This window comes from Empidonax traillii, unplaced genomic scaffold, assembly GCF_003031625.1.
Source record: "Empidonax traillii isolate 1590-97213 ecotype Southwest subspecies unplaced genomic scaffold, ASM303162v1 scaffold747:size309294, whole genome shotgun sequence".
In the NCBI taxonomy this organism is placed as follows: domain Eukaryota; kingdom Metazoa; phylum Chordata; class Aves; order Passeriformes; family Tyrannidae; genus Empidonax; species Empidonax traillii.
Window position 1 is genome coordinate 124,284 of NW_020955940.1, and position 23,899 is coordinate 148,182.

Sequence of the window (23,899 nt, forward strand, 5' to 3'; positions counted from 1 at the left end):
TCACTCCCTACTGCCACTCCTTTTAGCAGTGGCCTATGACTTTCTGTGCAATCACTTCTTAAACAGCATCTGGTTACGCCTCCTATCAAGACTGTATGAGTAATGATCTTCTTGGACTTTGTAAATATTGATCATTATTCTGGAAGCAGCTCAGCTCAGCCCCGGCTCCTGGAGAAGAGGCTGTGTTGTTTGGATTGTATTGAGATGCTTTGGGATCTTTGGCTGTGTATTGTCTATACTCCCAAGCCTCCTGTGAACAAGCCTGGGGCATGGTTACCTTGCCCCGGGCTTCCAGTGGGATAAGGCAATACCAGTTCTGGGAAGCCCAGAGCAATTATCTGCAGCAGTGAGTGACACCTCCCTCTTCCAAAGCTCAGAGCCCACAGCCTCCCTTGTTTACCTGACACATACCAGAGCAAAGGAAAGGGGCTGCTGCTGCTTCTCTTCGAAACCTGCCCCCAGACAGCCCGCTGGCTTGCCCTGCTGCTGACATGCCTTTCCACCTGCTCATAAACTGTCCATTTCCATGAAGGCTTTGTCTTGCATTTGATTCCTGAGACAATTTTCTCTCTCCTCCTACAGAGGCACAGTGGGAGACAGAGACCCAAACACAGCAGGCTGCTCCCGCCCAGGCCCTGACAAACTTCACAGCATGCCCTGGCGCTGCAGGCATCGCCAAGGCACAGCTCCTTAGAAGTCTCACAGAGGAGGTGATGCTATTTTTCTGCCCTCCAGGATTCCTCCAGGGGAATCTTCAAATCCCTTGACTCTCACAGAGCAAGTCTGTTCAATCTGAGTCTGAAGGAGACACCAACACAGGAAAAATAGAGCTGGATGAAGGAAAGCAATTTTCAGCAGCTTAGTAAAAAAGATTATAACATTCCTGTTTTCCAGGATTGACAGTGTACTTTCCCTCCATCAACAGCTTAACTGATGTGCTCTGGCCTGCTCTGTGCTGGGCCAGGAAGGGCATCACTCTACTGCAGTTTCCTTGATCTGCAACAGGAGCAGGAAGAGAGGCAGCTGTTGCCCAGCTGGGAGAAGTATCTCTGACCTTTGGGAAAAGAAGCATGAGCAGCCTAAGAAATGCATTTCTCTTTCCAGCCTGAGCTGCAGCGCCCTGGCCTCATGCACACTCACTTGAAGAATCCCGAGCTGGAAGGGGCCCACATGGATCATTGAAGTCCAACCCCTGGTCCTGTACATGGCAGCCTCAAGAATCACACCGTGTGCCTGAGAGTGTTGTTCAAGTGCTTCTTCAACTCTCAGATATCACTCATCAGATAAAATGCACTTCAAGCTGGAAGCAGACACAGAACCTGGTTTGAATGGGTTTAGAACATTCACTCAGGAAGGCTTCAGCGCTCGGCCACACTCACAGTGTTATTGGGTTATCGTTAATGCAGCACATGTGGTCCAGCAGGCAGAGGAAATGGCTGGGCCTTCCTTGGGATTGATGGCTTTATCCCTTGCATCAGCACCAACCTGCTGGCAGTGCCTGGCTTTGCTTGCAGCAGCTGTTCTTTCCCTCCTGGCATGTGTGTGGAGCTCTGGTTCAGCTGCAGGAAAAGAAAGAGGACACTATCCACTGTACGTGCTCCTGCTCATTCAAGCAGAGCTTGTCACAACAGGGAAGCAGCAGTGTATGGACAACAGCCTGAACTGGCTGGAATGGAGCAGAGCAGCCCTCTCTGAATGCCAGGAGCGGTTAGGGAGGGCAGGAAACACTGATGGCATCTGCTCAAGTACCTTAACCTTTCCAGTCCTCCTGAGGGCTGCATGTGGCAGATGAGAGATGGAAGGCAAGCCCTAAAAACCACTGTTCCAATTCCCTCACGTGCAGGACATGCCTTGCTGAATGACAAAAGCTACAACTCCTGCACAAACCACAGCTAAATCTGTTTATTAAGTACACACACTACTTTATAGACAATAATGCTCGATGTTTCTTCACATAAACTTTACTAAATCTACAGTCTGATTTTGCAAACTAAAAACTCAGTATATAAATACTGGTGAGTTGCGAGCATGAGTAGCTGTACTGTATTCAGGATTAGTTCTCAGTTTCTGTCTTTGGCTCCTTATAAATCTACCTGCTTTTCTCCACTGTTAACATTGAATTTAACAAAGATTAAATTGAGAAAGAATGGGTACAACACTTTTTCACTGTTAGCTGATCACTGAATCTGACTTATCAGCTCTGTGACTTGTTATCTAGAAGCTTGATACCAGATCTTGGAGGTTTGTCTACACCAGTATACCATTTTAATTAGCAACATGATGTCTGTGAGACCTCTACCATCAGCTTTCACTTGAGGAAAAAGGAAAGAAAGGGAAGTGCTGATCAAGAAGGGCTTCCTGCGGCACCAGTTAATGAAACATTCTTTCTGGAAGTGCAGGAGATTCCAGGAGGCATTCAAGGAAGCTCTGGTAAGGAGAACAAAAGTGCAGTGGGATTTCAAATAATCCTTCTCTCAAAGGAGAGCTCAAATTGTTGTTTCTTTTCCTTGAATTGAGTAAATCAAAATGGTAAGTAAACGATATTCCCAACTAGGCACATGACAAACTGAAAGATGACAAAGGGAAGAAGTTTATGTTTATTTATTCCTCTTGAAAATGACCTAAAAGAAAATTTAAAATACTATTTAAAAAAGAGGGGATTCAAAATATCAAGAAGCCAAAAATCAAACCACAAAGGAGGCATTACAAGGTTAGCAGAACATAGAAAGCATAGTTAGTATAAAACAGATTTACAGTCTCAGTGAACAGCAAATTTATTCCATGTAAGTGGAACAGCACATAATGTAGCCTCTACTCTCTGGAACATAGAATTCTTTTATCACTTTGTTTTATTGTAGTACTGTGTAGGAAAAGTCAACAATTTTAAAAAAGCAACATTTTCAATTGAAAGAGAAAAACATTACAAACATTATATTGCTCTATAGGCACTGATAAATGTTTTTCTGTGGTAAAAGAGTGTGCCAAAGCAGAATTCAAAATTGTATAGTTCCTCTAAAAATCATACAGCCCCGGTGAGATTGCAAATAAAAACTAGTTATGCCATTTCTCTGCACTGCCTGACAGCAGCCCTGCCCTATGAACTGTTTGCAACACTGGAGTTTAGAAAGGGCTAGGCAGAAGCAACAGGCAACAATACTGGAAAATGAAGGTTTCTCCTGGTAAGTCAGAGCACTCTGACAGCTCAGAGCCATGGAGGGCATTTGTTACACTGACAAAGGGTGACTGTGTGTGCCTGCTAGGGTTTCCACTCTTGAGTGTTTCAGGTTTCTCCTGACCTTGAGGTTCTGAGTCCCAGCATGGAGTGAATGGCAGCAAGAAAAGGCTGCTGCCTACAGGCCTGCATAGAAACAGCCGCTCTGGTGGCCAGTGGCTGCTGGCAGGAGGCCAGCTACAAGCCTTGCCCAAGCTTGGCATCAGAAAAGTGCTCCCCTCTCCTCTCCCCTCACTCATCACAGGCAGCTGTATGTTACTTACGCCCTCCTCCGCAGAGCACTCTGCTCAGACTATGGAGCCCTTATGTCCTCTGAGGGCAGGGATGTGGACTTCACTAGGATCTGCAACAAAAAACAACTCTAAGCAATCAGGGAAAGGAGCTGCTACAGCCTTGGAGAAAGTTAAAGCAGTGCCTGTGCAGTGCAGCCTGAAGTAGATTTTTACTTTGCAAGCATCTTGACTTCTGAGATTTGTCCTTCCCTACCTGTTTCGGCACATGCAGCTTTCCTGCTCCCCTGCTCTGGTGAGCAAGATGCCTGAGATTAGCAGTCCTGAGCTGCAGTGTCCCTGCACGCAGGGGAGGAAAGATGCGCTTCAGTCTTCTGTTTTACTAGGGAGTCTCTGGCTTAAAAAGTCACTTTTTAAAAAATGCCATGGGAGGAATCAGTTAATCAAACATGTCCTCAAACATGCGCTGCCCCATGGCAATGTAAACCTCCTTCTCCTCTGGCGTCATCTGGGCCACCAGCTCAGGGCGCTGGCTCACTTGGCTGTAAGAGTGTGGACGCCCAGCCACTGTGACAGTGGGGTCTTCTGCCACTACCTCAAACTCTTCATCCTCCTCCTCCTCCTCCAGCCCATACGTTGTGGTGGCCGTGGCAGCAGCGCGGGGAGGGGATTCCTCCTCCGACTCGCTTGTCTCACTCTCAGAGTCACTAGCGTTGCCACCGGAGAGAGGAGCGGCACCTCCAACGGTGACTGTGGAAGCAGAAGGCGTCTTCTTCTCGTGGATAAGCAGGGCACGCATCACCTCCTCATTATCATCCAGCGCTACCCGGCTCTCCTCACGCTCCTGGAACGCATCCAGATCCCGGCCCCCTGCAAGGAGACACAAAGCCGTGGTCATTTCCTCACAGAGATCTGCCTGACGGCCCTGAAGGTTTTCTGAACCTTTGTTATGACCACCACTGAGCACGGCTGGCCAAGTCACACCTTTTCTCTAAGCCACCTCCTCCTCTCCCTTAAAAGACATAGTTATGTTTTTTTTCATAATGGCAGAACAAGTACTGACATTTCCTAGGAGCTGGGAAGCCTGGAGTCCCTGTGCCTCCCTGCTGGAAGCCTTGGCCAGGAGCACATTGCAAGCAAAGACAACAAATGCATGATGGGCAGGCACTTCGAAAATACTTTCCCAGGGAGGTGTCCAGCTCAGGCACTACAGTGGACCAGAAAGCAAAGCAATCCTTCAGAGCTAAATCTGGGCTTCAGATACCCAGACCATGAAGACACTTGTCAGAGAGCAAGTATCTTATTGCTGCTTCACCGGTGAACAACCACAGGCCATTTCCTTTTTGTTTGTTTCCATGTTGATTGACCACAGGCTGGGGGACTTGGGGTGATGACCAAGATCACGAGGTGCTGCCAGCACAGACCATAAAATACAGACCCAAAACCAGGCCCTGTCCTGCTGAGCTACCTGTCTATAAGGATTAAGATGGAGAAGCAAATGGGTCCGAGCAGACAAGGAATATGCAGAAACTATGTTTACAAAACAACATTTAACAAAGCTGTGTCTGGTAAGGTCAGAGGTGCACCTATCAGGCAGGAAGGGGAAAAGCTCATTCAAGGAACACTGTGGTGGGATGGAGCAGGATCTATTTCATATAGCAGATGCAGCTCACAGCCTGCAGCCAAGCTGTGCAGTGCAGCATGGGAGGTTGCGTTAAAACAGCTCCTGCTCTCTAAGCTGAAACGACCCCTGAAACAATCTCTCTGGCTCCCTACACGGACCTCTTATTTGAAGGGGACTGCAGTGTCCCAGCTGACACACATGGCCTGTGCTCCTCTTTCAGTAAACCTGGCTGTACAATAGCCAGGAGGGTTTGATATGGCTTGGGTAGGCAGTGTGTCTGCAGTTCACAGATTCAAAAGGCAAAGTTCTGCTTAGAAAGTACAATTCCACAGAAAACCTTTCCTAATCCTACATTTGCTAAGTGGGCTGTGAGTTCACCCAGCACCAATAAAACTATGTGCAGTGTGGAAAAAAATAAAAAAAAGACCAGAACAAAAAATGTACCAGAAGATGAACAACTGCTGGAACTGAGGGCATGGCATTCTGCCTTCATACATTAACACCCACTTGCCTATTCCTCCAAGACATGGACCCTCTTGGCTTCACCACCATCCAGGCAGTTGGCTCCCTAGCCTTTCCCTCCAGGGGTCAGAAATGCACTGGTTATGTTTTTCAATTAGAGATGAAAAAATTCTGTGAAGCAGGCAAGCTAAGGAAGTAAGTTCTGCATTTAGCACCAAAAGCCAGGGTTTGTGGTCACTACTTTCCCATGGTAAAATAAAGGCCAAAAGACCCACCCCTAACTTCACCAGACTTCAGTTTTCATTGTAAATAAAATTCTAGTAATGAATGATGGCTACAACTGCTAATATTAGAGCACTGCCAAATTCCTGACAGAAAGGAAGCATAAAGGCGTTGTGTTGGCAGCCTTGTGCTCAGCTCACTGCTTGTGACTGTGGAGCATAAGAGGCTATAGGAGACCATCTCTGTGAAATAATATCATCATAGCTCATCACACTGAGATCTGTGAAACAGACAGTGCCCAACAACCTTGGGTAGCTCCACAAAATCTGACTTTGTGGCTCAGGAGTGGGGCTGTCTCCTGCTTGCAAGAACTGCTCCTGCCAGATCCATGCAGTGAATCTTTTCTGTCAATGGTCCCAAGTTTCTATTCTCTCTGTTTATGTGTTGCAGCAGCAGTTTCGGGCTATTTCCACAAGTCCTCTTTGATCTCCAGGAGCTGAGGTTAAGCAGTGATGCCATCATGCTATACCCACGTCCACGTCCTTCAGTGGCATCTTGAGAAACATTTATACTGTGTATACCAGAAGTCATCTCAAAGAGTCAATTTAAAACTACAGGTGAATTGAATGTCTAGCAGAAAAACAGGGTGAGAACTCACCATTGCTGGTGAGTAACAACATCATCTGCTACAGACTGCAGAAGGAGGTTGTTCCAATCATCTCACTTTGTTTAATCCATTTGAAAAATGTTTTGGGATCCATACACTTGAAAGGCATTACACGTGAACAAGATCTCTAGATATCTTCTGACATTATATCACATTCATTTTCTTCACTTCTGCTATACATACATACTCCTCTCCTCTCCTGAGCACTGCACTAGTTCCCGGGTGTCATGTTTACACGTGGTTCCCTTTTGCCATCTTTTCTTCCTAGGGCATCAACAGTTTCAGTCTATAATCCTCAAGTGACTATAAAGATTGCATCTATTGACTCAATCTGGTAAAAGTCATAAAAGTTCTCCATTTCCTATTTTCAGTGTGTAAGCCTAAACAGCACACATACCAAAGCAGAATGCTTCTACTAATTGTTACAAGATCTTGATCATGGTCTATGGACAACCCAACGATGAATGAAAATAAATGCAAAGATAATGAGAAACAAACAGAAAGGAATAAACTCTCGCCTGTCGTGGTGACAGACCTTCCTACTGTACTTCCTGAAGCTTTATTTCTGAGTTTGGAGAAACAACTGGCAAGAAGAAGGCTGGGAATGTATAAACACTGCTGGTAGACTGGTAGACTTCAGAGTCACTGAACATTAAAAAAGGTTATTTTTCAGCAGTGGCCTATTAGGGAGGCAGCTTTCTAGATGAAACCTTCATCTAGAAGCAATAAACTTTCAAGGTGGAAGATGTAACAGTTAATTAGCATTTTAGAAGCCCACACAAAATTCCATGGACAGCTCAGCTTTGCTGACCTAGATTTCAATCCTGGATCTAATAAATCAGGATATTTCACATCTACCTACACATACGTGCTTTGCACAGAAGAGGGGAGCGAACTCTGGAGGGCTGGGTGCAGCAGCTGTACACAACACAGGAGAACATGTTTTTGACAGCACTGTAAAGGCATTGTATAAGCAGAGCAGTACTTCTGCTCTGTGGATTTTCTTACCATCCTTGATTTCATCAGGGTCATAAGCTCCCTGCACCGTGCTCTCACGCAGCCAAATTGGTCTCTCTCTGGCTGGCTTTCCTTCACTTGCAGACCGGTTAAGATCCTCCTGGTCCTCCATGCTGATGACAACGTTCTGGGTATACAAGTCCTCGTATGATGGTCCTTTTGTAGTCCATGCTTCCCGATGGTGTCCACCTGCAAGGCCAGCTGCTGTCCCTGAACCAGCACCAGCTGCACGCTCTTTGCTACGTGAAAGTCAAAGAGATAAAAACAGAGCACTCAGAACAAGCCCCTCCTTAGCTACTTAGCCCCTCCTTAGTTACTTTAACTGTGATTAGTTATCTCCCATCATCTGCACTGAGAACTTGCATTCTCAGTTCTAACATCTCCTGCCAGGAATTTCTGCACCAGCTTGATGCTTTGGGAAACCTGTAGATCTCTAATTGGAAGCCCTACATAAGACCATGGCAACATCCACCGTAGACGCTGAAATCACGAGACAGCACTAGAGATGCACATGCCACTCATGCAAAACAAACATAAAATTCCAGAATTCCACGAAACAAAAGCCACAGCAGCAAAACACAGTCAAACCGCAGTCTGGTATTCGGAAAAGTGTTTTTTTGGCCTTCACACAGCAACCATATACTGCATTAAAAAAGCACTAAAGTTTAACTACAGCAGATAGTAGGCCTAGAGAGCCAGTATGCTCAGAATTGTGAACTGTTATTAACCACAGGATTCAAGAAGGAGTTAACTCACCAAGAAAAATTCAATTCAAACCTTTGCTTGAATTGTGAGTGACAACACACATAAGCCACCTCTCCTGTGTTACACAGGAGATATATACTATCCACAGACACAGCCCTGGGAGAACTGGGGAGTCCAGGCAGAGAAGAAAGATGAGAGAGCACCTTCAAACCAGAGGACTAGGGCTGGGCAAAGGAAGTTGTGTGCTGATGGTGAGCAGGAGGAGGCAAGACAAAACAGCCTTCATTGTGGAAAAGCTGGAGAAGGAAAGGTGCTGACGGATGCGAAGGGTATGGCAGCCAAAGCCTAGCCCTCCTCTGCCTCCTGAGAGGAGCTGCAGCCAGCATATTTCCCTCCAGGGCCCCTTCTAGCTCAGGAGACTGAGGGAGAAAAACATTCCTGCTTGGATCTGTTTGAAAGAGGACATCAGGTGGAATATTTTCTGCACGCTGATGATGGCAATGAGCCTAAAATACTCTCTGGCCTGTGTTGCTACATATGCATAGGTCAGGGAAAGCAGCTAAATGGAAACTCACTGGTCTAGGGGTGGGGAAAGCCAAATGTGACTGTTCTTCTACTTCAGAATTCTTCATCTTTTCAGAGAAACAGATCTGCTGCAGACTGTACCCACCCTCAGCAATATAATTTCAGTCATCTGACTGCCAGTGGTACTTAGCTTAGAGCTTTTCATGAGTAACATCCCTGTCTCAACTCCTCCTCTTGTCCAGAGCAAATCCACCAGGGATACTCGATGATGCCAGCTGAGCTGACAGTTGTCATCAGTGAGTACAGTTCAGTTACTGCTGTCTACTCAATGACCTTTACTCCAATCAAGAAGCTTAAAATAAAGTTGCAGTTGGTGAAGACCTGACCAATACGCAGGTTTTTTTTAATTCAGCAAGGAGTTAACTACTGCTTGATAAGCTAATTCTCCTGGATTTTTAGGGGGAAGCAGTCAGGGGAAAATACACAGGTAGGTGAACATCTCTCTCCCCCAGACAAAAAACACCGGTGCTTTGTTCCACAGTTTGGATTGAGGGCTACTCACATCCTCTGAATACTGATTTAGCTGGGCTCTGTTAGCGAAATGCTTCACAGTATCCATGTTAGCATGTGTCCATACACTTAGCAGTTCTCTCCTGCAGCCCGCTCTGCTAGGAGAGCTTCACAGCAGCCTTGAATTTTGGAGCAAGAGGCTCATGCGCATGTGTTGCTTATATAACCTAAGGAACCACACAGAGACCTTCTTCCCAGCGTGTTATTTCAAGTGTTGGTACCTTTGAGCTCTCCAAGACAGGCGTGTGTTCTGTGAAAAGCGCCACTCTGCTTCCCACACAATAGAAATCTCTAACTAGCGTTTCCCTGACGATTTTATGTAATCCACTTTCCTCACAAGATGCACAATGCAGCTCTCCCCCAAGCTCTCCCTCCCCATGACTACATCGTGACAGCTAAATACTCAGAAGTGCCAGGAACTACCCAATAATACTTTTGCACAGAGGCCCCTGTAACCGTCCTTGAAATTGACTTTTTTTCCTACAAGGTATCATCTTGCAGCGAAACACTTATTCCATGACGTCAGGAACGTTTCAAAAATTAAAGTAACAGTTCTAAGAGACACCTACAGTACTAATTACTTCAAGTGATTGACTGCAATGTTCCACACTGAGATGGGAACCATCTGAGCACTTGCTGTCTACTTTTGGACCCCAATGAGCTTTGCAAATGGGCCTCAGTTTACTTCCTCATACCTTGAGTGACACTGTCCGTAGACATGAGCAACACCTGAAGACTACCTGAACAGGGGAATACTCCTTTCTGCAAGAATAGAACTTATGTTCAGCAACCCTGTTCCAAAGTACAGGATTAGCCACCACGGATCAGGTGCCAGGTGCAGGAGCTGCCTCACAGGCAGCACAGTGCACGTGAAGGGATTGCACTCTTAAATCTCTCTCTCTTAAGATCTGTGATCTGCTTTTTCCCCACCTTGGACTAGACTTCGCATGGCCACCCTGCAGTCAGAAGCTGTGGCAGCTCAGTGGCCTAGATGTGGTTACATTTGCTCTGTTACCCATCGGTTGTTTTATTTCCTCTGATGGAAATCCCTTAATGGGTGGTTTAGCTGCCTTTAAAGGCAACATAAATAGTCTTTGACATAGCTGAGGTATGGCCCACAGAAACCACACCGTGCAACGGGGAAACAACTTGAAATTTTCATCTCAATCCTGCCCAGACTATTAAGAAAGGTCTTGCATAATGGGGATAACTCTTTTTTTGCCATATCTGAAATAAAACACTTTTTCACTCTGCTGCTTTTAAGAGGTTCAACCTCACAGCAGACAACCCATGGTTCCTGACAGCATGACCACAGAAAATTAATTCTGTGAAGACTTTTTGTTAATTGAAATCATGCTATTTTGACACAAGAAAATGGAGGGGTTATTAAAATCCATAATTTTTTGAAAACCACAGAGAAAGGCTTAAGTAAAGCAGGTTTATTATGAAACCTGTGGGGCTAATTCATGCTCTGCCAAGATTAAGAAAATTAACAGCCTCTTAGGAAAATATAAATGAAGATCTACTCCAGTTCCCCAAGGCAGGTGAATGACAGTTATGCAATGTCAGTGCTGAAGCTCAGAGCTCCTAAAAACTCTCCTGAACACACATGAAGTTGCCTGTGTTAGTGCAAAGAGAAGATGCAGGCATTTTGTGACCTTTTCCGTTTGTTTCAGAATCACCAAATGTCAGTTTTGTCGATGATTTTAGACACTCAGGACTCCATAAAAACAGAGAATAAATAACCCAGGGTTTGGCACTTTGAAAAAATCTCACAGCAGTGCTTCCACGGAATTAGCTGCTTTGAATTAATAAGAGTTAATAAATAATTAAATCATTGTATGTACTGAAGCAAGTTGTGTTCAAGTAAGCATTTAAAAGGCTGCCTATTTATTTTGTCATTCCTTGCACAGAGTAATTAATCATTTACAATGTTTTTTAAGTATTTAAGAGTCAAGTAAGTGGGCGCTGCTATTTAATCATGGGACTGCACCAGGCTTCTGCTGTGATAATTTCCTATACACAAAAGGGGAAGACTGAGAAATTACTCTCTTTTTGGTGGGGTTATCCCAGTTCTACTACTTAAACTACAGAAAAGAGATTTTAAAACAAAGTCTAGTGATTCAGCTTGGGTATAAAGGCTTCAAAGATTCCCCATATCACCAAAGACATGCTGAGTGACCTTGGAAAAATCTCTTCCATTCTTTATATTGCTTCTGTTTTTCTATCAGAATGATGAGGAAAAATAGCTACCTTCTTGGCTAGAAAAAGACTATGAATAGACAAAGAATTTTTATTATATTAATTAGAAACTGTCTAGCATGAATATATGAGGAACATTCTCTCTCAAGGTTAGCCTGAGAGAAAAAAAGTGTATTCTGCTCCTCTCCCATTAACTAAAGCCAAGCACCCCAAGGCACTGTGGGAATGCTTCCCCTCATGGTACATTTTTTTCCCCTGTGTTAATTAATTTTTTTTTACATACAGTGAAGTGCATCACATTTCACCAGAGCTGACAGAACTGACAGCTCCCCACATCTTTCTGCATTATTTAAACATCATCTGTTTTTGTACAGCTAGGAATGTTCTGGAAGGAAGTTTCCCATGGGTAAGAACATTCTAAGGAGTTTTTGACTCCAATATGGTCTCCTCCTGAAAAGGTGTGTAACAAGTTGGAGAAAAGCAAAAGAAAAAAAACCCCTTATTACAAGTAAAGTCTTCGAACTAGAATGTTGTAATATGCGGATTTGAAATACAAGGTGTAGACTGCAGACAGCTTAGTTTCAAAAGCTGTGCAGAAACAAAACAAACAGACGAAAGATAAGTGTTTGAGAAAAAGAAGCCAGCATAGATGGCACCTTCAGAGCTTTGTCCAGGGGCTTCAGTTTGCATTTCTTAAATACCGAAGCAAGGGCTTGGTATACATACCAGCTGTAGCACAGAAAGCAGCAGATAATCTGAGCATCCCACCTCACAGAAAACTACATGCAGGAAGCTGACCAGAAGCATACCCATCTGCCTTGTTTAGTAAATGGTTACAGCCCTTTGTCTCCTTATAAACCACATATTCCTTGGGGAATCTGTCAGTTGCTTGCATAGTAGGTACTGAACAAGCAAGTCCTCAATGCAGCCAGAGACTGCACAAGGTTTGGGAAAGCCCCACGGAGAGAAGGAACACACTACAAGGAAGCAGTGCAGTGAGAGAAGACCAGGCGCGTTCCCACCTCTGCTTCAGGGCAGGGATCTCTGTGGGTTCTGGCTCCAGGATTTCATAGGCTAAGTTAACATCTTCTGTCTCACGAAGCAGCGCATAGATGGGCTCAATCTGCTCATTAAATCTTGCAACGAGTGTCCTTGCATCCTTTTTGGGCATTGCCGACTCATCTTCTTCCACTTCAGTCTCACAGAAAGTACAGCGGAAAGTTCCTAAAACGAGAAAAGTTGCTCAGCGTTGAAAGGAAAGCAGCAGGCCTGGCTCTTCACACAGCCTTCCCAACAGCAGCACCTTGCTGTTTCCTTAGTTTGATGCTAAGTCGCTTTTCTCCCCTGAAAATCCCTTCCCACACATGGTGTACCTGGTTATTATTTAAGCAGACAACAAAGCAAGCGTTTTGATAGCATCCAGTGATACCCCGTTGGGTACCGTTTCTTGCTCTGAAAAGCCCAGATGGGCTGCAGTACCTCTACGGAGACGTCTCCTAATCTCTCTCCCTCTTTCTTGCTGCACATTTTAAATGTCAGCTACGCCTGAGTTGTGATAAAAAGCTATACGATATCCTCTAGGGAGTTCAAATATCGTCTGTTTCAGGTGCTTGCACTGGTATCTCCCAGGCCACACCAACAGGCTCATTTCCCAGTGAAACAGAGTATAATTTTACACGGCACCAACCAGCCTGCAGTAACTGCTTAACATAACCACTGTCACTCTGCAAATACTGCAAAAAAAAGATGGCTTCTCCTTCTGTTTCAGGGCCAAAATAGGCAAAATAGTCATCACTGCAGAGCAGCAAATGCAAAAACTTATCCCACCCAACTCCCATATTAACTTCTTAAAATTAAGAATGGTAAGATAAGAATTGTGTGAATGGCAATTAAAATAAGCTTGTTTTACAGAGCTCATCAGGACACACAAAAACAGGTCAAACATAAAGGCAACTGCAACGGTTGCATGGCAAAGCAGTTACAACAAACCTACTGAACTCCTGCACAGCCAGCTTTTTGGTTTCATCGCTCCATCTGTGAGTAGGACCCTTGGGGCAGTACACGCACAGCAGGACCTTACCATATGGTCTGCTATGAGGGGAGCAGCACAGTGTAATGACTTAGTCTTGCAAGTGCTGGACTGAGAACATACCACTGCCACCTCAGAACGTTACACACAGAGTGATGCTCACAGGCTTCTTGATTTCTCTTGCCTGTGGGTGATGTTTTTCATTTATCCATTCTGTGACATCTATGCATATCTAGCATCACCTCTCAATACCCCAACAAAGAAATGATCTTTTTATCAGTAGGGAAGCCTGAGGACAGGTAATCTTACATCTAAAAATCAGAATTAGAATCAGTATTGAAGCCTGCTATATCACCAATGCTATACACAAACACAGTCGAAAGAACAGGGTTTGCCCAAAGCACTTGGGCATGATGTAATGGGACAGGCTGGCAAGCCACGGCTTCTGGTATCTTGGTTTGCTGCTTACACAGATTTGCTAGTCTTGTTACTTCATTTTTCACCACCTCTGCCTGTAATACAGCGATAAAAACAGACCTAACTTCTTCAGTGATGGCTGTAAGGGCCAGACAATGCCTGCACGCTTCTTGGGAAACACACAAACGCTCTGTTTACGACAGGAGGTAGATCTGCTGCCTCTCATCACAGACTGTAGAGATGCAGTTTTCGACCTTGACACCATCTGAAGTAGCTTCTGCTCACTGTCACTCAGAAATTATTGTGTGTTGTGTATGTGGCCTGTAATACGTACACATTTCCTGCAATAAACCCTCTCTTTAGAAAGTTTGTCTTATCGACAAGTAAAAGCTAGAGAACCCAACAACAGCAGTATGCAAAGTAAAAGGTAAGTGGATAAAGTGCTCTTCTCTCCCATCCAAGCATGAAACACTCTGCTTATGTTTTTTCCAGGCTGTAAAAACTGTCCCTGCTGATTCAAAACTGTACATTATATAAGCTATCAGCCTGGAAAAAACTGAAACCAAAGTCTGGTCTCCTTATCCCACATTTGAGGCTATTGATGGGACACAAGTTAAACCAATTTAAAATAATTAGCACATCTCAGTGCCCATGATGGACTAAGGGAGAAAACACAGGTTAATGGAGACAACGCCTCTCTTTTTATATCCCCCCTAAAAGTCCTGTTACATGTTCCTGAGACAGCTCAGACTTTCACGTTTCCATCTGTGAACCACATGAGTATCTGCAAAAGATTAAGATCATAGGGAGAATGGTTCCAATTCAGAGTACCAAAAAATCAGAAAGTAAATACAGCTCTAATGAAACAGAACACCTAAAACTATCATAGATTTGCTGCAATTTCCACCCCTCAGGGTTCTTAATAAGCAAAAAAAGTTAATAGATGAATTATGTAAAGAATCTGGGAATGGGTGAAATGACAAGCTTCCTCCATTAATATGCTGGGTTTTTTTAAGGTGATGCAGCATTTCACAATAGGCATACGTGATTAGAGAACTGGGAAGCTGCTTTGCCATGGCAGATGGCATTTACATGTTGCAAACCTCTTTTGTTAAACTTTTAAGAGGTCACAAAATGTCACCAAAGCTTTTATGATATGGCACATCACATCAGCCATGTGTCACATCAGTGACACACGTTCCTTTCAGATATGAATTGCATGTGACAAACATGAAGTGGAACCCATCCAAAAGCTAAGAATGGCAATGTTTCCACTCCAACTATGCATTTCTTCCTTCAGCCCTAACATAACTTACAGTTTTTCAATTCAAACATGCTGCATAAACCAGGACAAATAGATATCCTGGAGCAGACAGACAGGAGGTTTTTCTGCATCTCAGAAATGCTAATGAAGAGCACACACAGCCCCTGCTTTCCACACGTGCTCAGGCTCTCTGGTTGCACGCTAAAAACCAGCCATTTGAAAGAGATCTCCTCATGTTCCCAGACTCTCCAGGACAGATATGCTGGTAATCTGGCTCCCCAAGGCTTCCTAAGATTAAAGCAGTTGAAACTCTGAAGTATGGGGCCAGAATATTTAGAGATAACTCCTAGCGACTTGATTTCACTTGAGAGAAGGAAAAGGTCAACCACCCACACACACTGAACGCAGGATGTCCAAGTGTGCATGCTGCATCTGCTACAATTAACACATTTAACTGGCTACAGACTTCTGAGTCTGAGCCTGGGCCCTGCTCACACCCTTCTCAAAGGGTTCAAGTCTCATCTTCTGCCCAACAAGGTGTCTTCCTTCCACTCTGTCCTTCAGGATGCTGCTCCAGACTTTCAGTCCTCTCTTAAAAACTATTTCATTTTCAACCTCAACTTATTTCCCTTCATCTCAAACCTAATGACTGTTGTGTCAAAAACTGTACCTCATCTTAGCCAGCTTCTATCTTACAGGTATATTTAAAAACTGCTGTCTTACTCATCCCATTTTGCAAGGCCACACATTTTTCTCTACCTTTTAAAACTGACCACCCACTCCTCCAGCAGCACTAACAGTCTCATTGGGCCCTTTCTCCACTTGGTTCTCATCTTTCTGCTGTGAAGATGGAAGTACAGGAGTGTCCAGATGAGTTCTCCCAACAGCCCAATGGCATTAGTGCTTCTCTGATAGCCACTGAGACCTTTTAAGATCACAGTGTAACAAACCATGAAAGCACTGCCTCAATTATCACAAGATCTAGCGATGCTCCCAGGTCTTTCTCCTTTGTAGTTTCCAGCTGATGAACTCCATGTTTATAGCAGACATTTGCATTAGATGCTAGGTACGTGACACTGTACTTTAGAGTATAATCTTTCAGCTCCTTTTTATTCCTCCAGCCTTCATTCTCATCCAATTCTTTATTCTTGACTGCATCACAAAACATTAGGCTAATTTATTTTCAAAAATCTCCCACAACCTTCTTTTAGAAGTAGCATTATTACCATTACATGGAGAGTGAGCTAAGGCACAGATGGCACAATTTCAGAAGTATCTGCTGATTTGAGCAGTACTTGATTTGAGATGCCTAAGAAATGCTTTTCTGAAACTTCTGTTTGAGAACAGAGCATGCAATCTTCTTCCAGGCACTAGAACTGGGCATCTCAGTTAGGTACAGTTAAGTACAACACCTAGTGACAGCCTTTGCAAAGTTTAGCTTAAAATGCCTAGTTCAACTTCACACAAATTCAGCCGGCCTGGAGGATCAGATCACATTCCTGTGGCTACTACAGCCATTTTCTTCAAGTAATTCCCTGACTGTCACACTGCATTTTTCCTTCTTCTTCAGCAAGCCAGACAAAAAGTGCCTTATATGCACACAACTCCTCTCTCTCATTGAGCAAAGCATGCTTCGGGGTGGTGGTAGAGAATCATGTTATAGAGAAAAAGTTACAGGATGCACAGGCAGCTTTAGTTTCAGCACTCCCCAACACTGAGTGCTTCATGTGATGTTAAAATGAGTGTATTAAGACCCCAAGGAAAGGATAGGAGTTTCCTAGGTTCCTACCAACAGGAAGCCAGACAAATGCCTCCCACCATGTGATGCTGTGCCAACAGCCATATGGTTCATTTGTAGACCTGGAGCCCTCGGTTCTGCACAGGCCTCCACCACCTGTGGGAAGATGACAACCTGCCCGTGCTGCAGGGGGAGCAGGATGCCTTGCCAGGTTGCTTTCTGGTAACAAAGGGAAGATGAAAAGGAAACAGCTTGGGTTCTGCTCTAGCTTCTTAAAAGAGAAGTGGTCTGTGGGAACCTGATCCTACTCACTAGCCCCATGCCTGAGGTTTCCTACTCAGCTCTTCCCATCTCAGTTCTGGGTTTTTCCACTCTCTGGTGATCCTGTTCTCCCTGCTAGAAAGTCTATCTAGTCCTGCTTTCTCAGCCTGGGCTTCTCTCACTTTTCAAACTTCTCTGTCCATTCTTCTTTGCTTGGGCTTCTTTTTCCAATTTCAACCCCTCACCACTCCCATGCCTCCCTGCCCCTGACTCTCAGATCACTTAATTCTGCCTCTTGATTTGAGCCCTCGTCATCAAACTAATTTCCTGTTTCATGCCAGAGAGATGGAAGATCTTTTCATAGCACAACCTGTCATTCAGAACAGTATTACACAGGCAAAAGAATATACATTTCTCCAGTCTCCCCTACTTTCTCATCAGCTCATTCCTCAATATGACCAAATTTTTTTTAATTTAAACTTAGTCAGATGCACAGAATGAGAAAAACTCAGCTTACAGTAAGTGTTTGCAGAAGTTTAGAACAGAACAAAAATGACAGAGCAATTCCTATGCCTGCCCTCCACAAATGATCCAAACTCATATAATGGAAATACTTAGCAAACTATGTAATAGGCAGTGCTATCAGTAGAAATTATAATTAACTTCCCTTCATTTCTCATTGATTTTCAAGATTTAGAGCACTATTTAAAACGGCAGCTAAAGGCATGTCTCTCGTGAATCACTAAAGACACAAATGTTAGGCCATTTGGCTACAACAGACCTGGATCATTAGTCACCATAACATAATCTACATTAGGATATAAGGACACTTACCAACTAGAAATAGGAACCTGAGGGGTTAAATTGAAGCAAATAGAGTTTTAATGACCTTAGTGGACTGAGCTGGTAACAGAGCTAATTGTTACAACAGCTGATTGTTAACTGGATTAATGTAGTACAGATTAGACTGTAGGAGGTGTTGTTTTTTAGTGATGCCCAAACTTAAACAGACTTCTCTGCCCTCATCAAACTGTTCTCACTTTCTCAGTAAGAAAGCAACTCAGTGTGTCTGAGTGGGAAACGCACTCCTGCCACACAGAAAGATGAGCCTCCTGTCAATTTTATCAGGTAGTCTTCCCTGGCCCCACCTCTCTTTTCTTCCTGTACTGCAGTTCTATAGACCCAAGTACATTTGTATTCACATTCAACTTCCAAAAATGCAGCTGCTTTAGGAAAAAATAGAGGAATCGACCAATACAGTCTGTCTCCTGAACACCACAGCAATATACCACTCTCTCTTGCAAGGGTTTCTACACATGCATTAAAAGAGCTGGTTACAGAGCATAGTGAGTTACATAAAAAGTAATGTCACATCTTATCTTTCTGAGACAGGTTTCATGATCTCAAGCTCTTGAGGACCTTCCACAGACCAGGGCTGACTGCAGTACTCTCTCTCGAAATGCGACACAGAAAGTGCAAGTGTTAATATTAGTCCCATTTGGGAAAGCCCAGAGCAGACCCTGTTGTCAGAGCTTCTTATGGTATGAAAACAAACACTGGACCACGTGTAGAAAGTATCAACATTTTGGGAACATTCATTAACTCCACTTATGGAATAAAACATCCAGCTCTGCTATTGCAACCCCAAATGGATCAGGCTCCATCCCATTTGCTTTACAATTTCTAACTGTAGGGAAGATCAGGTGTATTGCAATTGAGATGAGTAGCCTTGGTCAGAGCAGAACACATGGGTGATCTCTGAAAGCAGAGAACTGAAAAGCACGCAGGACAGCGCTGCCCAGAGGAGATGGTCAGTGCAATGGCTGTAATATGAAGCTGAGTACACAGCACCCTGCAAACAGCACAGCACCCAAATTGTGACACTCACCGGAGGAGACCTGAGCAGATGTGAACATGGGCTGCCAAATAAAGCACCCTGCCCCCAAAACTGACAGCTCTCCTAATAACAGGCTAGGAAAGTACAGCATCTTTTCTATCCCTCTCCTCCTTTTCTGAAGAGGCACTACCAGGTATATACAATTAGGATCATGGGCAGGAGGGACAGCAACAACCAATACCACCGGCTTCCTGACATATCCTATTATCAGAACCCAGACTGAAATTTGCTAAAACGTCGTTTATATCACGATTCTGCCTCAGAAGAGTGAGGAAGCATGTGGAGTGCACGTTTATAAAATGTCAAGCATGGCAGTTCAGCTAAAAATGGGACTAGGAACAAATACTGTAACTAATATTGTTATCTGAAGAGAGATTTTCATCTCTTTATGAATTTTTCTGTAGTATCTGAATACCTAAGAAAATTGCGTTATCTACTGTTTACAAATGGGACCAAGACTCCACAATGAAGGAAAAAAAATTCCTTTTAACTTTATGTGCCCCAAATCTAGATTCAGTTTCTCTCAGGTCTGTACATATTCTAGCATAAAACTTACTGAGTTAACAGCTATGAGATTGATACTTCTCAGTATCAGACCATAAGGTTTTAAGACAGGTTTCCATAAATTAGAGAATGAGCAATGATTGTTCACCTGAAAACAGCTTGTTTTCCTTGACCTGCTGTTCAGTGTGAAATAGGACTGTATGGTGGAGACGGGAGGATAAAATTCAGGTTCCTGGGACAGCATTCAACTGTCTAGCATATATGTGTAATAGGTTTGGGAAGGAGTCATATATACTTCTACCCTCCAAATCAGCCTTTGAAAATATCTGATTGAAAAAGCTTCTTCTATGAATTCAGTAAGTGCAAAAACCAGTGTATCATCATACAATTCAACACCATTTCATAACACATGCACACCAAGATATAGCTCTGACTTTTCAACACCTGATTTTGAGCCTTAATAACGCTTCTTAAATATTTTTCTTGTTTAATATAGATTCTGAGTACTGAATTGCCTACCAGGTATTAAACAGAGAGTAAACATTTCATTTAGGATAAATGTCAATCAGTTTCCTTTCAAAGCTTCTATTATTATAATATAGCTGTAGCAGCCACAGCATTTAAGGGCACTCATGCAGTAGCACTATTTCTGATTCAGATGAGGTAATTCTGCCAGAAACGCGCTCAAGAGGTTTCAAAACTGCAACTCACCAACATATAAAAAAAGATCAATTTGTTTGAAAAATAAAAACAAGATGGTAACTTACAACAACAACCACCACCAAAAAGAGATAAAGGCATACTCTTCAACACACAGCAGGAACAGCAAAAGATGAAAGAAGTATATTTTATAATTGCCATTAAACAGTGTTTCACTATAATCAGAAAGAAATTTCACTTAGCCAGTGCATATGTTCATGTATTATTTATTCTTCCTGAGAGCAGTGTGTAAATGTATAAAAACTGAGGGACTGGCAGTCCTGGAAACAGAAGGTCTCTCTGTTAAGCTGCAGAGCGGATTTTACTCAGGCAGTTACATTATTCTAGGCATAATTGGGAAAAATGGTGGTGCTAGAATGTTATTACAGATGGCCAAGAATAGTGTCCAGCACCCGTTCTGGAACCTCTCGGCACAAAATGAACCCTGCTGTTAACAGCAGAAGGAGAAATTGCTGAGATAAGACATCCTTGGCAGCACCTTCAAATACATAAGAACAGCATTTTTCTTCCTGAAAAATCTCAAGCATTTAGGGAAACAAAAGGTTTCAGAGGCTTGTTCCAGATTGCCCAGTTTCAGACAATGGCAAACATGAAAATATCTTCCCCATGCCTGAGATCCATTTACAGAATTACAGAATATTTTGAGCTGGAAGGGACTCACATGGATTATCGAGTCCAACTCTTAAGAGAAAGGCCCGTACAAGGATCGAACCCAGAATTTTGGCATTTTCAGTACTGTGCTCTAACCAATGGAGCTATGGGCAGCTTATGTTAAACCACACCAGCACTTCTGATTTTCTGAGGGAGATCTGTTCTTCTATGTTCTTTGTCACTACCAAATCCCTTTAGTATCATACAACAGATTCCCTGAGGAGAGAGATTTACAACTGTGGCACAACTACTATGCTACTTACAGTCAAAAAGGGCTTCAAATTCAATAGACGGTGGCTCAGAAATGGCAACAACTTAAATCCTTTACTTTCAAAGTCTCCTCAGAGTTAAAGTGCAGCAAGAAAAGTCTATTACTACATGAGCTTTCTCCAACAAGCAACCAGGGCCACCAACAGAGAACAATACAGATTAAAAAAAAAAAAAAAGAAAAAAGTTAAATGTCATTTTCTCCTCTTTATTATAAACTTCAGATAAGAAGAAGGGTACCCAAGGGAACACACTGTGGATGCTGAGACTTTGCATTTCATGCAAATCTGCTCATGTACACACAAGAAATCTATTTAAGAACAAAGAGAAAGAACAAAATCCTTAAACCACTGTCCCAAGACAGTATTTGAAAGGCTAGCAGGGCCAATGTCGATAGCATGCGTTTCCACACCAGTATTTCAAGCCTTGGGACGGCAGCAGCTGGCAAGAGAAAGAAAGAGGAGGCAGGGCAGTGAGCTCAAGCAAGCACGTTGTTTCCAGCCTTATTTTCAATGGCATCCCATAATGGAATGGGCCAACGCCAACAGGACAAGCTGCCCTTCAGTCTACTTTTCTCTTTTTCTTTTCCAAGAGGTTTTGGAGGCCCTTCACAACAAAAAAAGCAGGTTTTTCTGATGTTGGTTACTTAAGAGAATAAAGACAGTCTATTTATGGGCAACATTCACCAGCTATTTACTGGTGTAAGAGATTATGCTCCCACCCTGCAGCTTTAGAAGGTGCCTCAGCACTGCAAAAATATACAACAGTATGTGATAAGAACAAGTGCCGCTCTCCATTTGACTTCCTACTGCGAATGTGCAGGATGATGCAAACTAACATTTTCTACTCAACTAACTTGTATTCTCAGCCATACAAAAGGTCTTCTGAAATTTCTGCACATACCCTTTGCCTGGAAGAGCCATCTCTTAACAGGTGCCTTACATGCTATTTTTATAAATCTTTTTATTCTTTTCATATTTCTCAAACTTAAGCACAAGAAGCCTCACTTCTTACCTGCCATCAAGAAAACAGGAATACCCATGAATTCTTTTTTGTACCTTTAGATATTCTTTTGGACAGTCATGCCACCCACTGTTCTCTTTTCTCCTTAACGCTATGCCTTTTAAAAACTCCTTCGTACAAAAGTTCTTTATATTTTACTCTCAAAGGAAATACCGTTCCCCCTTCCTTAAGAAAACAACACGCCACATGAGACAGCCCAAACCGATCCCAGCACTGTTGCACCTCTCATGGCTGGGAAAGGGTTACAGCTAAGCCACATCCCACCTGCACATAACCCGGGGCTCAGGGCAGACCTGGCAGAAGGGAGGGAAGAGAAATCCAAAGAAGTGTGACTGGCAAACCTTCCTCCAAAGACAGCACTTAGTGCTTAACCACCCTTCTTCCCTCTTGTCCATGCAGAGCCATTAGAGTAATGGGAGCAGCACTGAAAGCTCGGGCAGTGCTTCGCACAGCTGGCAGGAAGGACCCCATTTTCTCATTAAATAGAAGGAGAACAAATGGAAAGAGAGGCTCCTTGGGACTGAGCTGAGCTCCAAACTGCAGGATGGTGCCAGAACTGCCATGGACAGAAATAATCTGGCAGATCCCAAGTGAAAAAATTGCACAGATGCCAGGAGATAACCTGGAGCATGAAAGGAAGCTAGGACTATAAAAATGTTGGAAAAAGAAATTAGGGGAATGAAATAACAGGGCACCAGGTAAAACATGCAGGAGAAATAGCTGAGGCTGCTCAAATGCTAGCCCATGATACTGGGCAGGATCTCTTGTGAAGCCTGGACTGAGGTCTGGGTAGCTCTCTCCCACACTGCCTCAGGGAAAGGAGCTACTGAGGAGGTGTATTTTTTACCTTTCAAATAACAACATTACATATCCCTTTCCTTTCAACTTGTGCAATGGGAACCACATGGGCCCCCACAGGTCAGAGGGACTAAAACAGCAGCTTGGCCTAGTGAAACAGTCTCAAGTGCGTGGGCTTACGTTAAGAACTCGGATTTCAGTCAACAACCCTTCAAAGACCAAATTCCCAACATTCTCACCTCTACTACCTGCTTGGAAAGGAGGTGCTAATGTTCTTTTTAGAGGAAAGATATCTCCACAGCTACAGGCAATTTCTGCCTTCTGTACTGCAGCCTCTCATCACAGGTTTCATGGTAAAACTGAGTAATGCACACCAGTGGAGCCAGGCGCCTCCGCACCGCAGGGTCTGTATAAAACCTCGCCTTAACCGGCATCCAAACACTTAAAAAGATTTAAAGGGCAAACCACTCCACGTGCACATAACTTTGTTTAAAACAGCCCCTCACTCCAGCAACTTGCATACCAAAACAAGCAGTCTAAAAGGGCAAGGACAACGAAACCAACTGGTTCCCGAGACTGTTTCACTTATTAAAAAAATAAGTAACAAAGGACGTTTCAGGTGCTAGGGATGGAAAACAGTAACAGCCTGGCCTTCCTGCAAGAGCACACAGAACTGATCAGAAACAAAGCCAGTGAGAGTAGTTTTCCAATTCAGTCTTATCTATGCACAACAAGAAATGAGCCAGTAATTTATTTCCATTCTTACAATTTGCAAAACCAAGCGACAGGACTTGTTAGTATCAGGAGTATTTTAACAGTGTTCCTAACCTAAAGATTACTCCTGTTGCAGATAACCCCCTAGCTGCCATCTTAC

General features: G+C 43.6%; 1 protein-coding gene across 11 annotated transcripts in view; it reads right to left on the reverse strand.

Annotated features, from left to right (window-relative positions):
• GTF2E1 (general transcription factor IIE subunit 1) overlaps positions 1-23,899 on the reverse strand; it is an 80,457-nt gene that overhangs the window by 27,673 nt on the left and 28,885 nt on the right. For 4 of the 11 annotated variants that reach the window (XR_003573142.1, XR_003573143.1, XR_003573141.1 and 1 more), the window contains exons 3-5: positions 12,479-12,680; positions 7,446-7,693; positions 3,496-4,332 (exon numbers count right to left, since the gene is read on the reverse strand). Coding sequence is in view for 3 of the 11 variants with exons in the window: in XM_027900757.1 (XP_027756558.1) it covers positions 3,902-4,332; positions 7,446-7,693; positions 12,479-12,680 (881 nt within the window). In the remaining 8 variants the exon portion in view is untranslated. Of the gene's footprint in view, positions 1-1,485; positions 1,560-2,568; positions 4,333-7,445; positions 7,694-12,478; positions 12,681-23,899 lie in introns of those variants that run through there. The other 7 variants (XM_027900757.1, XM_027900758.1, XM_027900760.1 and 4 more) reach the window with 5 other exon arrangements.